We start from the raw sequence: 16,670 nt of genomic DNA, 5'->3' as shown, positions 1-16,670 counted from the left end.
GGCTCGAACCAGGAACACAACGACAACAGCCACCCTCGAAGCAGCGTTACCCCATCTCTCCACAAAAGCCGCGGCCCTTGCAGAGCAAGGGGAACAACCACTCCAAGTCTCAGAGCGAGTGACGTTTGAAACGCTATTAGCGCGGACCCCGCTAACTAGCTAGCCATTTCACATTGGTTACACGAGCCTAATCTCGGGAGTTGATAGGCTTGAAGTCATAAACAGCTGCTGGCAAACACACAAAAGTGCTGTTTGAATGAATGCTTACGAGCCTGCTGCTGCCTACCATCGCTCAGTCAGACTGCTCTATCAAATCATAGACGTAGTTATAACATGATAACACACAGAAATACGAGCCTTAGGTCATTTTTATTTTACCTTTATTTTACTAGGCAAGTCAGTTAAGAACAAATTCTTATTTTCAATGATGGCCTAGGAACATTGGGTTAACTGCCTGTTCAGGGGCAGAATGACAGATTTGTACCTTGTCAGCTCGGGGATTTGAACTTGCAACCTTTCAGTTACTAGTCCAACGCTCTAACCACTAGGCTACCCTGCTACCCTGCCGCCCCACCCTGCCGCCATTAATATGGTCGAATCCGGAAACTATTATCTCGAAAAGAAGATGTTTATTCTTTCAGTGAAATACGGAACCGTTCCGTATTTTATCTAACGGGTGGCATCCATAAGTCTAAATATTCCTGTTACATTGCACAACCTTCAATGTTATGTCATAATTACGTAAAATTCTGGCAAATTAGGCGGCCCAAACTGTTGCATATACACAGACTCTGCGTGCAATGAACGCAAGAGAAGTGACACAATTTCACCTGGTTAATATTGCCTGCTAACCTGGATTTCTTTTAGCTAAATATGCATATTTAAAAATATATACTTCTGTGTATTGATTTTAAGAAAGGCATTGATGTTTATGGTTAGGTACACATTGGAGCAACGATACGCACCGCATCGATTATATGCAACACGGGACACGCTAGATAAACTAGTAATATCATCAACCATGTGTAGTTAACTAGTGATTATGATTGATTGATTGTTTTCATAAGATAAGTTTAGTGCTAGCTAGCAACTTACCTTGGCTTACTGCATTCGCGTAACAGGCAGGCTCCCCGTGGAGTGCAATGGTTAGAGCGTTGGACTAGTTAACTGTAAGGTTGCAAGATTGAATCCCCCGAGCTGACAAGGTAAAAATCTGTCGTTCTGCCCCTGAACAAGGCAGTTAACCCACCGTTCCTAGGCCGCCATTGAAAATAAGAATGTGTTCTTAACTGACTTGCCAAGTTAAATAAAGATTAAATAAAGATGTAAAAAAAAAAGAAGAAAAAGACCAAATCAGTGTCCAAAAATACCGATTTGCAATTGTTGTGAAAACTTGAAATCGTCCCTAATTAATCGGCCATTCCGATTAATCGGTCGACCTCTAATGTCAACATCAACTGTTCAGAGGAGACTGCATGAATAAGGTCTTCGTGGTCAAATTGCTGCAAATAAATCACTACTAAAGGACATCAATAAGAAGAAGAGATATGCTTGGGCCAAAAAACACAAGCAATGGACATTAATTAGACTGATGAGTCCAAAGTTTAGATTTTTGGTTCCAACCGTCGTGTCTTTGTGAGACACAGAGTAGGTGAACCGATGAGCTCCGCATGTGTGATGGGGGTTTGCTGGTGACACTGTCTGATTTATTTAGAATTCAAGGCACACTTAACCAGCATGGCTACCACAGCATTCTGCAGCGATATTCCATCCCATCTGGTTTGGGCTTAGTGGGACTATCATTCATTTTTCAACAGGACAATCACCCAAAACACACCACACCTCCAGTCTGTGTAAGGGCTATTGGACCAAGAAGGAGAGTGATGGAATGCTGCATCAGATGACCTGGCCTCCACAATAACCAAAACTCAACCCAATTGACATGGTTTGGGATGAGTTGGACTGCAGAATGAAGGAAAAACAGCCAACAAGTGCCCAGCATATGTGGGAACTCCTTCAAGACTGTTGGAAAAGCATATCAGGTGACTCATGAAGCTGGTTGAGAAAATGCCAAGCGTGTGCAAAGCTGTCAAGGCAAAGGGTGGCTATTTGAAGGATCTCAAATATAAAATACGCTTGTTTGGTTACTACATGATACCATATGTGTTATTTCACAGTTTTGATGTCTTAATTATTATTCTACAATGTAGAAAACAGTAAAAATAAAGAAAAACCCTTGAATGAATAGGTGTCCAAACTTTTGACTGGTACTGTATATACAATTGTAAACTGCTGCCAATTCATTATGTTGGGGAAAAAATAACAATTTAGTAAATCCAATGACAGTTGTCTGTATTTTATTAGACACAGCTAAATAGATGAAATAGCTATTGAATAACAATCAAATGACGGCAAATATATTTATCCTGTCTCTCCTCCACAAGATGTTCCTCAGACCAGAATTGTGTTCTGTAGTTCCTACAGATTTTTAGTCAGATTAGAACAAATTCTTATTTTCAATTACGGCCTAGGAACGGTGGGTTAACTGCCTGTTCAGGGGCAAAACGACAGATTGTACCTTGTCAGCTCGAGGGTTTGAACTTGCAACCTTCCGGTTACTAGTCCAACACTAACCACTAGGCTACCCTGCCACCCCTAATGCAATCAATCACCAACCTTCCCATGAATGTTTGCTACCAATGACTCAGAAAAAATAACAATCTAGCAAGTAACCAATAAACATTATTTCAGGTCACTGTAATTACTCAGATATTTTGGGGAAAAAATCGAACCAGTTGTATAACCCGCTGGTAATGAGATATTCACACTCAATTTCACACTCAAAATTGGCGTACCTTTTTGGCCGGATTTAGAGAACGTATTTCAAAACATTGGAATGTATGAGGTCTATGCTTAATTTGGGCTCCACACAATATATTACTAACCAGTTTCAGTAGGTAAAAATGTAAACATCTTCGGTATCTTATGAACCCCATGTTTACCTTGGGCGTTGCCCTGGTACCAGGTGTTTTCTTCTGTCCCTTGGCCTTGTCTTGGTCTTTCTGCTTAGGTTCATCTTTCTGCTTGGGCTCGGAGATGGACTTGGCTGCCATGGCTGCCGCGGCGTGTCTCAGGATACACTCACTGCCGCAGTAGACAGAGTCCTTCAGGGCGTTCTTCTCACAGCCTGGCCCGATACATTTGGGCAGATTAGACTCCTCTGCCGCCTGTTGAAAGTCAAACAGGTCACACAGGTGCAACACGGTTGTTCCAAATACAGGCTGTCCTGATACAACTGAAAAAGAAAACCTACTTTCACTACAAACAAATCTCAGAGTTTGATATGTTGCCATTGTTTACACATTGAGTGCTTTTATTCAATTATTAGTAATAAAATAGAAACCTTCAATCAAGTATTCACACCCATCCCTAATATGGAGCTCTCAGATGTCTTTCAGAAAGCTATTATTGGCATGACAAACTTGAACCGTTTTTTGTTGGGTTCATCCACTGGAGCTATGAGAAAAGTAATAGAAAACCTACTGCCTGAAAAATCTTGATCTTCTTTTTTCCACTGGGGTTTGTTGTTTTCTCTATTCTCCCTTTAATACCCAAGTCATCGCTACCCTTCTCATCTGCACCAGCAGCAGCTGTAGGTGAGGAAGCTGCCACAGAAGGGCTCTGCTCAGCCTTGCGGGCTCCAGGGACAGCTGCTTTGAGTTTGCCATTGGGCTTGGCTGTCTGGCTCTTCTTGGTGGTACAGTTGGGGCAGACGTAGTCCTCCCCATTCCTCTCCATCAGACGTCCACGAGCCTCAGTGATGCCCACACAGTCTCCATGGAACCACTCCTCACAGCGGTCGCAGCAGATCATGAACCTGGGCGCACACAGAGCACTTAGCAGAGCATAGAGAGACGACTATACAAACAGCAGCAATGGGAGGGTTACATATTGTGATATTATTTTTGACAATTTATATCACATTGTTTTGACAATGTCGCTATATTTTTGCACTAGTTTGGCTGTACCTGCACCAAAACTCCAGTATTTTACCTTCACAGCTTGTTCTCCATCTTTTAAAAAGGGAGCCAATTTGTTTTGAGCACTTTTATTTTCCTGACTGATCAAAATGTGTTTCTCATGGCTTTCTCTCTGGTCCAGCGACCATGTGGTGAGCAATATGAAACATTGAATCGCAGTAAAATAACAGTATCGAATCGCAATACATATAGAATCGTGAGAATCGCAATAGATATCCTATTGGCTGCAAAGTATCGTGATAATAGTTTACAAGTCAAGGACATCACTCAGGTTAACTAATCACTAACTATTCATCCCCTTGTAGGTGGGAAATGGAGGCTATTTTACTAGAGGCATCAGATTTCCAATTGAAATGCAAAATAACATCCACATTTTTACCTTTTGTTGTGTTTCTGTCGACAGATGCAGTACAATGCATTAGGGTCATATCCTTCAGCGTCGCCCGAGTCACTGGATGATGAGGATGACGGGTATTCATCATCATCCTCATTATCTTCCTCTTTGCGGGTGTTTGCACCTCTGGACTTGGTGTCTCTCTTGTTTGGGTTGGTGCCCCTACTTGCCACCTTGGCAGGACTGCTGGACCTGGAGGCATGCCTCCCACTGGTCTCAACGGGCTTTCCCTCGCTCTCCTCTTTTTCATTTTCCTCCTTCTCGTCCTCCTCCTCCTCTTCTTTTTCTGACACTTCTTTCTTCACAGAGTCCTGCTCTGGCTTTGGCTGCACTATATCCTCCTCCTCTTTCTTTTCAGGGATGATTGTCTTCTTGTCCTCCTCCTTCTCCTCCTGGGGCTGAGGCTGGGGCTCTTTGGGTGCATCTCCACTACCCTTCTCTTCATTGTCAGAGCTTCCATCGTCACTGACCGAGCCACCTCTGCAGCTGCCACGGCCTTTAGCCTTCCGAGTTGTCCTCTTCCTGCCCTTCTTCCTTACTGGTGAATCTGGTTTACCCTCCACAGACTTGGCCTCTGTGTTGCCGTCAAAGCTGGCCTCAGAGGCAGTCTCCGCATCTGTATGGGTCTGGGAGGGAGGGTCCCCACCCTCTACGCTGCCAGGTGCACTTCTCCTCCCCACTGTACGCGCTCTCTTGGTGGTGAGCAGGAACTCCTCCAACTTGTCAGTGCGTTTGGCCTGCCTCCCGCTGCGGCGCACAGGCCCTACTTGGCCATCCTGGCTCTCAGCAGTCGTGTCTCCTGGCATTTCTCTCTTGGCTATGGTGGTCCGGCGGAATCCCCAGGTCTTCTTGAACTCGCTTGTGGTCTTAGCAGATTGCTCCGTCTCCTCTAGCTTTTCCTCAGTAGCATTGTCACCGTGCTCTTGGTCTTCTTTATCTACTCTGTCCTTCTGGACCTTATCGTCCTCTGGGATAGCTGTTGATGGTATAGACACATTAAGGGCCACAAATAATGTGTTTACGTGAAGTAGCAGATTTTGCCAATCAAAAGACTGATTTACTAAGCTAATTAGGTCTTGAAAGTGTATATAGGAATAGTGAAATCCATTGTGATTCTAGTACTCCTGACCCTACACACTAATCAACACCTTACAACGAGTAATTACAGAGAATCCAGCAGTGCAGTGCCCATTATTAAAGTTAGACAAACAAGATGCCCCCCTCATTGACAAGGGAAAGGAAGCTAGTCCAAGGTACCTTGAGAGCTGCTATCCATAGGGTCCTGGCTCTGCTCTGGCTCGAGAGCTAGATAGAGCTCAGGGCTCACATTCTCCTCCATAGATGATGGAGTCACTCACTACTTTCAAACAGAACGTCTACAGTTAAGAGAAGAGCACAAGAGACGAGCTTGAGATAGCTACTCTGCAACTCCATTTAACTGAAGAGTGTGGTTGTTTTGGGGAGGGTGGGTGGAGCAGCACTTTGTCAATGTTCAACTACTTTCTTCATATCAACAGACAACCCTTTTCCCAAAATTATCCGAATGTATTTTTGTCAGCCATTGCTGTCGTCTTTTCATACCATCAATTTTCCTCCTTTCCACAAAATGGCTACAGCAGGTCGGCTGCTGTAGTTATAATGATAACTCTACCCGTAGCTGAATAGTGAATTTATCCTTTTTAGCCTAGATCTTGTTACACCACAACCATGGTAAAATGTCAAAACAGCAGCAGAATAATTTTTGATTAAACGAAGTTATGAGTATTTTAAAACCCTTCCTACAGAACATTATTTGTACATCTTCAGATAAAACAGTTTTATCACCTTGCTGTTCATTGCTACCTCTTAAAATATTTGATATTGAAAATGATATTGGAAAGACAGAAAATCTGAGCAAATTCTCCCATATCGTCAAATTCGTACAATTAAGCAATAAGGGCCGATGAGGTGTGGTATGTGGCCAAGGGCCGTTCTTGGGCACGACGCAATGCAGATTGCCTGGATACAGCCCTTAGCCGTGGTATATTTGCCCTATATCACAAACCACAGACGTGCTTTATTGCTATTATAAACTGGTTATCAATGTAATTAGAGCAGTAAAAATAAATGTTTTGTCATACCCATGGTCTATGTTCTGTTACAAACTGGGTGGATCGAGCCCAGAATGCTGATTGGCTGACAGCCGTGGTATATCAGACCGTATACCAAAACATTTATTTTTACAGCTCTAATTACATTGGTAACCAGTTTATGATAAAAATAAGGCACCTTGGGGGTTTGTGACATATGGCCAATATACCACACCGTGGTATATTGGCCATATACCACACCTCCTCAGGCATTATTGCTTAAATATACCACAGCTGTCAGCAAATCAGCATTCAGGGCTCGAACCACCCAGTTCATAAAAACTATATAGAACACCACTACTGGGACAAGCCTAGTCTATTGAAATTGTAAATTTACACGATTCCTATGGTTTACAAAAGAAATGGAACCACCACAAATCAAACAAATGAGTGCATGGCATCCGTTCTTTGACAGAATAAAACACGAGCCTACCTGCTGCTCTGTAGTGGTAGGGCACTGATAAAGTGCTTCTCTGATGAGAAAAATGCTCCTTTTCCACTCACAGCAGGTTCTGATCAGTACTCATCACAGGTCTGGTACTGAGATCTTGGACCTGTAGATAAGTCAGAAAACATCTAACTTATTTGAGGGTATGGAAATTGCAATAGTATACAGCCTTGAAAAGCATAATGCATCACAACAGGTTGGCACCCATCCAACTCCTACTCCTAACTTTTTTTCAATGTGTGGGACACTTTCAGGGACTTCAGGTCATACAACGTCACGGATTCCAAATTCAAGACACTGCTGAAACAGAGGTTGTTCTCTGACATGAGACCCACTTCCTTTAGTGTCATGATAACACACATTAGCAACAATAATTCACTTAATCTAGACCTATTGAAATAAAAGGTTGCAACATAATAGAATAGTGACTACTGCAAAAAAGGTTCAGTGTGTAGGGTACAGACATAGTCAACTTGTGATAAAATGTTTTTCGTAATAAAGACACACCGGTAGATAATCATTCAGCCCCACCTAATTTAATTCAGATTAACAAAAAATGTGTCCCAATCACAACTGATGACTAAACAAACCTAAATCCCACGTTGTAGTTATCATTATCAAATAATTATTATCAAAACACAACAAATAGGCTGACATGTTATAAACAATGCTCCCTCCCAAACAGTTGGAACTGAAAATAGATAACTAAACCTGGACAGGTAGCATTTAGATGATACTTTATTTTTAAAGCATCCCTCTCTGTAGCATGATAAACAATAGCCCTGAGCAAAAGTGCCAAACCACAGATTACTCAATAAAAGATTCATAATAGTACAAGTAATTTAAGTTAAAATATTTTAACTATTTGATCAACAAAGACATTTTAAGAAAAGGGAATATATTCTCCACAATCAAAGCACCTTGCTAAATTTGCAAAATAAGGTTCAGATCAGTCTGGCCTGAACATTCCACTGACAATACCATAAGCATGAGGACCTCCAAATCATTTCCACCTCAAACATGTCTGAGAAACAGGTGTAGAACATATAGAACCAACCATGTTGAAATTGTATATTGAAACATTCAAAGCTTGGACACGATCCTACAATAATGACGTGAGTGACTCAAATGAATAATAAATACAGCATGAACGATGAGACAGACTATAGGGAAGTCAGAGACCTGGCAGTATGGTGCCTGGACAACAGTCTGTCCCTCAACGTGGGCAAGGCAAAGGAGCTTATCGTGGACTACAGAAAACGGAGGGCCAAACACACTTCCATTCACGTTGACGGGGCAGTGGTGGAGCGGGTCAAGAGCGTCAAGTTCCTCGATGTCCACATCACTAAGGACCTATCATGGTCCAAACACAGCAACATAGTCGTGAAGAGGACATGATAGGGATGGCGATATGGCCTAAAAAATATCTGATCTGGATTATTTTTTATATATTTTTTTTTTTACTTAAGGATGATTTACAATATACAGTGCATTCGGAATGTATTCAGACCTCTTGACTTCTTCCACATTTTGATACGTTATATCCTTATTCTAAAATTGATTAAATTGTTGTTTTTCCTCATCAATCTACACATAATTACCATAATGACATAGCACAAACAGGTTTTTCGATTTATTTTGCAAATATATAAAACTGAAATATCACATTTACATAAGTATTCAGACCCTTTACTCAGTACTTTGTTGAAGAACCTTTGGCAGCGATTACAGCCTCGAGTCTTCTTTGGTATGATGCTACAAGCTTGGCACTAGAGGTCGGCTGATTAATTAGGGCCGATATCAAATTTTCATAACAATCGGCAATCTGCATTTTTGGATGCCGATTATGGCCGATTACATTGCATTCCACGAGGAAACGGCATGGCAGGCTGACCACCTGTTACGCGAGTGCAGCAAGGAGCCAAGGTAAGTTGCTAGCTAGCATTAAACTTATCTTGTAAAAAAAACAATCAATCTTCACATAATCACTAGTTAACTACACATGGTTGATGATATTACTAGGTTAACTAGCTTGTCCTGCATTGTATATAATCAATGCGGTGCCTGTAAATTTATCATCGAATCACAGACTACTTCGCCAAACCGGGGATGATTTAACAAATGCACATTCGCAAAAAAAGCACAATCGTTGCACGAATGTACCTAACCATAAACATCAATGTCTTTCTTAAAATCAATACACAGAAGTGTTTTTTTTTTTTACCTGCATATTTAGTTTAAATTAACTAATTTTAGCAGGCAATATCAACTAGGGAAATTGTGTCACTTCTCTTGCGTTCATTGCACGCAGAGTCAGGGTATATGCAACAGTTTGGGCCGCCTGGCTCGTTGCAAACAAATTTTCCAGAATTATGACATAACATTGAAGGTTGTGCAATGTAACAGCAATATTAAGACTTAGGGTTGCCACCCGTTCGATAAAATACGGAACGGTTCCATATTTCACTGAAAGAATAAACGTTTTGCTTTCGAAATTATATTTCCGGATTTGACCAGATTAATGACCTAAGGCTCATATTTCTGTGTTTATTATATTATAATTAAGTCTATGATTTGATAGAGCAGTCTGACTGAGCAGTGGTAGGCGGCAGCAGGGTCGTAAGTATTCATGCAAACATTACAGCGTTTGCCAGCAGTACTTAGCAATGCTTGATTCACAGCGCTGTTTATGACTTCAAGCCTATCAACTCCTAAGATTAGGCTGGCAATACTAAAGTGCTTATTAGAACATCCAATAGTCAAAGTTATATGAAATACTAATGGCATAGAGAGAAATAGTCAATGCATCATAATTCCAATAATAACTACAACCTAAAACTTCTTAACTGGAAATACTGAAGAACTAGGAATATTGAACCACCAGCTTTCATATGTTCTCATGTTCTGAGCAAGGAAATTAAACGTTAGCTTTTTTAAATGGCACATATTGCACTTTCTTCCCCAACACTGTGTTTTTGCATCATTTAAAGCAAATTGAAAATGTTTCATTATTTAGAGACTAAATAGATTTTATTTATGTATTATATTAAGTTAAAATAAAAGTGTTCATTCAGTATTGTTGTAATTGTCATTATTACAATAATACATAAATATCGTCCGATTAATCGGTATCGGCTTTTTTTGGTCCTCCAATAAATTGTTATCGGCGTTGAAAAATCGTAATCGGTCGACCTCTACTTGGCATACCTGTATTTGGGGAGTTTCTCCCATTTTTCTCTGCAAATCCCCTCAAACTCTGTCAGGTTGGATGGGGAGTGTCGTTGCACAGCTATTTTCAGGTGACTCCAGAGATGTTCGATAGGGTTCAAGTTCAGGCTCCGGCTGGCCACTCAAGGACATTCATAGATTTGTCCCAAAGCCACTCCTGCGTTGTCTTGGCTGTGTGTTTAGGGTAGTTGTCCAGTTGGAAGGTGAACCTTCGACCAAGTCTGAGGTCCTGAGCGCTCTGGAGTAGGTTTTCATCCAGGATCTCTCAGTACTTTGCTCTGTTCATCTTTCCCTTGATCCTAACTAATCTGCCAGTCCCTGCCGCTGAAAAACAGCCCCACAGCATGATGCTGCCAAAATCATGCTTCACCGTAGAGATGGTGCCAGGTTTTCTCCAGGCGTGACTTGGCATTCAGGCCAAAGAGTTCAATCTTGTTTTCATCAGACCAGAGAATCTTGTTTCTCATGGTCTGAGTCCTTTGTTTTGGCAAACTCCAAGTGGGCTGTCATGTGCCTTTTATCGAGGAGTTGCTTCTGCCTGGCCACTCTGACATAAAGGCCTGATTGGTGGAGTGCTGCAGAGATGGTTGTTCTTCTGGAAGGTTCTCCCATCTCCACAGAGGAACTCTGGAGCAAGTGACCATGAGGTTCTTGGTCACCTCCCTGACCAAGGCCCTTTTCACCTGATTGCACAGTTTGGCCAGGCAGCCAGCTCTATTTAGAGTTTTTGTGGTTCCAAACTCATTCCATTTAAGAATGATGGAGGCCACTGTGTTCTTGGGGACCTTCAATGCAGCAGAAACGTTTTTGTTTGTGCCTCGGCACAATCCTGTCTCGGAGCTCTACGGACAATTCCTTCTTGCTCAGACATGCACTGTCAACTGTGGGACCTTATATAGACAGGTGTGCAATATCAAAACATGTCCAATCAATTGAATTTTACAACAGGTGGACTCCAATCAAGTTGTAGAAACATCTCAATGATGATCAATGGAAACAGGATGCACCAGAACTAAATTTCAAGTCTCATAGCAAAGAGTCTGAATACTTATGTAAATAAAAGGTACCCGTTTCTTATTTATTTTCAAAACATTTCTTAAAATAACTTTTCCCTCTTTTCATTATTGGGTAGTTGATAATTCAATCCATTTTGATAATGGATAATTTAATCTATTTTAGAATAAGGTTGTAATGTAATAAAATGTGGAAAACGTCAAAGGGTCTGAATACTTTCAGAATGCAGTGAGTAGCCAAGATAACTTTCTATTTCAAGTCTAGTCTACTTGGATCTATTTGCTTGCTAACAAAGTGGTACAGTTGAACTGTGATTAATAGACCCTCTAGAATGTTCACTTTATTTAGATATTGAAATCAAGTGGCATACCTGGATAAGATGCTTATTTCTCAGAATGAAAATTAGTTACCAATCCCTTATATAAACGCGTATTTTAATGCTCATTGCACAATTAGAAAACACAGACTAGACTGCTGACGTTTACAATGCTGCTAGCGGTATGTGTTAAAGAAGGGAGCGACAAACTGAGCATTAATTTCCCACAATCATGTTCATTGATACTCTCGTTTTAGTAGGGTCTGCTCTTCTCTACATTTTGGGAGTCGAGACATAAAAATGGTATCGTTAGAAAGGTTAAGTTGTCGTCTGCTACAGTAAAAAATTATGTATCTAAGCGTTTCAGTGTCCATATGACCGATTCTGTAGGACCAAACTTCAAATAGCGAGTTTAAATTGCTTGTTGTCAGAGAATAAATTACATTTCGTCTTGCGAGTAAGCTGGGGGAGGGGCTTGGTGTCTGAGTGGGAAGTTGCGAAGGAGACGGAACACTCATGAAAACTGAAAATACGACAAAACCTAGTCTAGATTCTAGCGATACAGGCAGTTTGAACATCGCGCTATAACATAAATTAGAATGAATCATTTGATATATCGCCCAGCCCTAGGGCACGACAATGGCTCTTCCCCCTCAGGAGGTTTAAAAGTTTCAGCATAGGCCCCTCTGATCCTCAAAAAGTTGTACAGCGGCACTATTGAGCATCTTGACTGGCTGCATCACTGCTTGGTATGGCAACTGCTCGTCATCTGACCGTAAGGTGCTAAAGAGGGCAGTCATACGGCCCAGTAATTCACTGTGGTCGAACTCACTGCCATCCAGGACCTCTATACCAAGTGTTGTCAGAGGAAGGCCCACAAAATTGTCAAAGACTCCAGCCACCCAAGTCATACTGTTCTGTCTGCTACTGCACGGTAACCGTACCGAACAGGCGAACCCTCTGGGACCAAAAGGCTCCTGAACAGCTTCTAACCTCAAGCCACTAAATAGTTAAACCAAATAGCCACCCGGACGAAGTATTTTTTACTCTATATCCACACTCACACATTTGTCAGTTACACCCTGTTGCCTAGTCACTTTTACCTGTATGTACATCTACCTCATTGTCCTCGTACCTCAGCACATCGACTCGGTACTGGTACCCCATGTCTATAGCCAAGTTATCGTTACTCATTGTGCATTTATTCCTCATGATAATATGTATTATTACTACTATTGTATTCTGCATTGTTGGGAAGGGCCATAAGTAAGCATTTCACTGTTAGTCTACAGCTGTTAACGAAGCATGTGACAACTACAATTTGATAATATCTCAATGAGAAAGGTCATTGGTGATGGGGGATATACAAATGCAGCAAGAAAAGAGATACAAGACCATTTCTGCTGTTTTTGGGGTGTGCCTGGGATTCAAGTCAGTCATATTTATCTCTGAATTGGTGCATTAATTGACAGAACATCTGCATCATAATAATACAACTTAACTGGGTTGTAAAAACATATTAAACTGTCACTAAATAAACACTTCAGACCAACAACTTGACATCAAAATGACATTGGCACAGCTCTGGGAATGGCTTTGGCTGAATAGAAGTTGCCTAATACACAAAGTTGTAAAATGTGCACCCCATTGTATGTTTCAATGACTGACAAACACACATGCAGTGAAACATTGACATTTACTTTCACATGTTAAGATTCAATATCCCATTTACATTGGTCTTATTATTCTCAAATGCATTTCTCACCCCTGATTTACTGTTGGGGAGGGTACACCACTGAATATAAATGGTTATTATAAATGGTTATTGTATGCCAAAAGACCATATTGATGGTATTAATGGGCAAATGCAACACAAAGTAACCACATTTCTACAACTCACCAATAGATGAAGCACTTGCCAAAAGATACAGACCCTACCGTTACACTCGGGGTCAAAAAAAACGTACCTGAATGCAGGGATGGGATATGTCACTGTACTCCAAATTTTTACCTTAATCCACACTTCATTGAGAACATTGAAATACTGCTAGATGTCTGGGGAAACTGCCCTTTTCGGTGTACAATTGCATTTATTCTATTGCCATTTATCCTGTTATCAATAAAATGTACATGTTAACAGTATATTGATTACAATTATTATATTTTAATTAAATGCAATATATTAGCTTCCAAAATGTATGTAGGTATATATAGCGGTCTTCATAAAACATTCTGATTGAATGGCTTGTCCTGCACTTTGTAAAAACCCAGAGTGCATATTGGAAAGATATATTGGTTCCTTGCTAAACATAGCAATGTGAATGCAAAGGGACTCGGCCCACAAAATAGGTGAAGTGAACTGGCAAGAGTTGAGTCCTCATTCAAAGGCAGAATGGTAGGCCTATTGACATTTATTCCCCTCCTTTAAAACATAGTAATTAAGTAAATAGCCTCACCCACAAAATGCAAAGGAATTTGAAATGTCTGTATTTGAATTTACAGCAATTTCACGGAAGAAAAAAATACTAGCAAGAGAACCACGATGCTGGGATGAGAGGGGTGCACCACGGATTGTTCCCCGATCATGGTCACGACACACGTGAGAAAACCACTCCCAGAGACCCACCCCAATTGACATGTTGGGGGAAGGGGTGGTCACGGCAACATTGTTAGCGAGTTACAATGTTATTCTAAACTAAATCGTGGGGAAGTGACAGTGATCGCATACTAATGCCTGACGTTACTTTGCACTATGCTAGCTAGCTCTCAGTCCAGGCCTAACAGAACACTGCGAACCATCTAGCTAGATATTGACAACCGTTGTAGAAACGTATCACATGCTCGACTTTGTCTTTTGGATCATACAAATTATAATCCCGACAGTCATACTCGGGTGGCTGGAAAAGAAGTATCTGAATTACACGGAAGAAACAATCATTGCCACGAACCGCTTATCGTGTTACCGTTAACGTAGCAGTAGATCGCAAATACAAGGCGTCTGCGTCCACTGAGAAATCCGACACGGTCGTTAGCTAGATAAATTATATTTATGTTGGGTGGCTAAATATTATAAGACACAACTAGCCAAGTACTTGATGTTTCGCAAATGTACTAGAAAAAAGCACTGAAGTAGAGAAGCTCGAGAAGGATCACACACCCACCACTTTAATGTAGTAAACTATGTAGCGATCCCCATGCAGTGACCTCAACATGAATTCATGCCACCAGACAACATGCGTTAATGCACACATAGATAGGGACTCGTTTAAAGACAAATAATGTTAGTTTACGAACATACAATTAGCGTGATGTATTACCCGCAAATTACGTTACAAATCGCGGAACGTTAGCTAGGCCACCACCACGCTTCGACTGGCTAGCTAGCTTGCTGCTTACAACTAGCAAAGATACTTTCAAATATAAACAGCATTCAACCGTATCTAATAATTGACAAAGAATGCCACACAAGTATAGTTTGGGTATATAATACGTTGCAATTCGACCCACTTGTAAACATTGACGATATTTTACGTTCTTGCACAGTCTCCGTTTAGTCCTCCATTTTCATTTCGTGTTGGTTGGCTGGCAATGCAGAATGGCGCTGACTGATTGTCAGCTAGAGGAGAGCTATTTTGCTCAGTTGTTACTACAGCGCTAATTCAGGCCAGGGGTGGAAAGCCAGATTCTGATGCCAAAACAACCCCCAGGGAAACCAAGGCATTGTCATTCAATCTACAATATAATAATATAGATTATGCGATCACTGTGTTGGTCAATTGCACACAAGGTCCAACCGAAATATTGCTTCCGATTTTAAACTGGGGAGCTGTTAAACTCAAGGGCACAACGCCAGGCAATGGCATCTAGGATTTGATGCCATTGCAGCTCACTTCCCGTCAGATTTTTCTCGGCGCACTTGTGCTCCAAATCAAAATTCGAGGTCACACAGTACAACAATGAAGCCATGCTGCTACCTATCTGACGGGAAGTGAACAGCAAACGAAACACATACTTTGCCCGCTTTAAGGACAATACAGTGACATTTGGCCTGCTACCAAGGACTGTGGGCTCTCCTCCGTGGCCAACGTGAGTGAGACATTTAAACACGTTAACCCTCGCAAGGCTGCCGGCCGAGACGCATCCCTAGTACGTCCTCAGGGCATGCGCAGACCAGCTGGCTGGTGTGTTTACAGACATGTTCAATCTCTCCCTATCCCAGTCTGCTGTCCCCACATGCTTCAAGATGGCCACCATTGTTCCTGTACCCAAGAATGCAAAGGTAACTAAACTTAATGACGATCGCCCGTAGCACTCACCTGTCATCATAAAGTACTTTGAGAGACTAGTCAAGGATCATATCACCTCCATCTTACCTGTCACCCTAGACCCACTTTAATGCAATCGCCATCACACTGCCCTAACCTATCTGGACAAGAGGAATACCTATGTAAGAATGCTGATCATTGACTGTAGCTCAGCATTCAACACCATATAACCCTCCAAGTTTATCATTAAGGAGGCTGAAGAAATGTTGCTTGTCACCCAAAACCCTCACAAACCTTTACAGATGCACAATTGAGAGCATCCAGTCGGGCTGTATCACCGCCTGGTACGGCAACTGCAACGCCCACAACCACAGGGCTCTCCAGAGGGTGGTGCAGTCTGCACAACGCATCACCGGGGGCGTAGTACCTGCCCTCCAGGACACCTACAGCACGCAATGTCACAGGTAAGCCAAAAGATCGTCAAGAACAACAACCACCTGAGCCACTGCCTATTCACCCCGCTACCATCCAAAAGGCGAGGTCAGTACAGGTGCATCAAAGCTGGGGCCGAGAGACTGAAAAACAGCTTCTTTCTCAAGGCCATCAGACTGCTAAACAGCCATCAATAACACAGAGGCTGCTACCTACATAGACTTGAAATCATTGGCCACTTTAATAAATGGATCATTAGTCACTTTAATAATGCCATTTTGTTTACATATCTTGCATTACTCATCTCATACACATATACTGTATTTTATACCATCTATTGCATCTTGCCTATGCTGCTCTGTTATTGCCCATCCATATATTTATATATTCTTATTCCATTCCTG

The 16,670-nt window shown here is 41.6% G+C and overlaps 1 protein-coding gene across 5 annotated transcripts in view; it reads right to left on the bottom strand.

Annotated features, from left to right (window-relative positions):
• LOC109897491 (death-inducer obliterator 1-like) overlaps positions 1 to 15,234 on the bottom strand; it is a 29,241-nt gene extending 14,007 nt beyond the window's left edge. The window contains exons 1-6 of one of the 5 annotated variants that reach the window (XM_031801301.1): positions 15,077 to 15,234; positions 6,997 to 7,117; positions 5,692 to 5,810; positions 4,420 to 5,410; positions 3,544 to 3,877; positions 3,003 to 3,227 (exon numbers count right to left, since the gene is read on the bottom strand). In XM_031801301.1, coding sequence (XP_031657161.1) covers positions 3,003 to 3,227; positions 3,544 to 3,877; positions 4,420 to 5,410; positions 5,692 to 5,773 — 1,632 coding nt within the window. In that variant the 5' untranslated portion in view covers positions 5,774 to 5,810; positions 6,997 to 7,117; positions 15,077 to 15,234. The other 4 variants (XM_031801185.1, XM_031801240.1, XM_031801403.1 and 1 more) reach the window with 4 other exon arrangements.
• Between the last annotated feature and the right edge of the window lie 1,436 nt (positions 15,235 to 16,670).

This window comes from Oncorhynchus kisutch, linkage group LG1 (assembly GCF_002021735.2).
Source record: "Oncorhynchus kisutch isolate 150728-3 linkage group LG1, Okis_V2, whole genome shotgun sequence".
In the NCBI taxonomy this organism is placed as follows: Eukaryota; Metazoa; Chordata; class Actinopteri; order Salmoniformes; family Salmonidae; genus Oncorhynchus; species Oncorhynchus kisutch.
The sequence above is the reverse complement of the archived record's forward strand: the minus strand, read 5'-3'. Positions and strand labels throughout refer to the sequence as shown.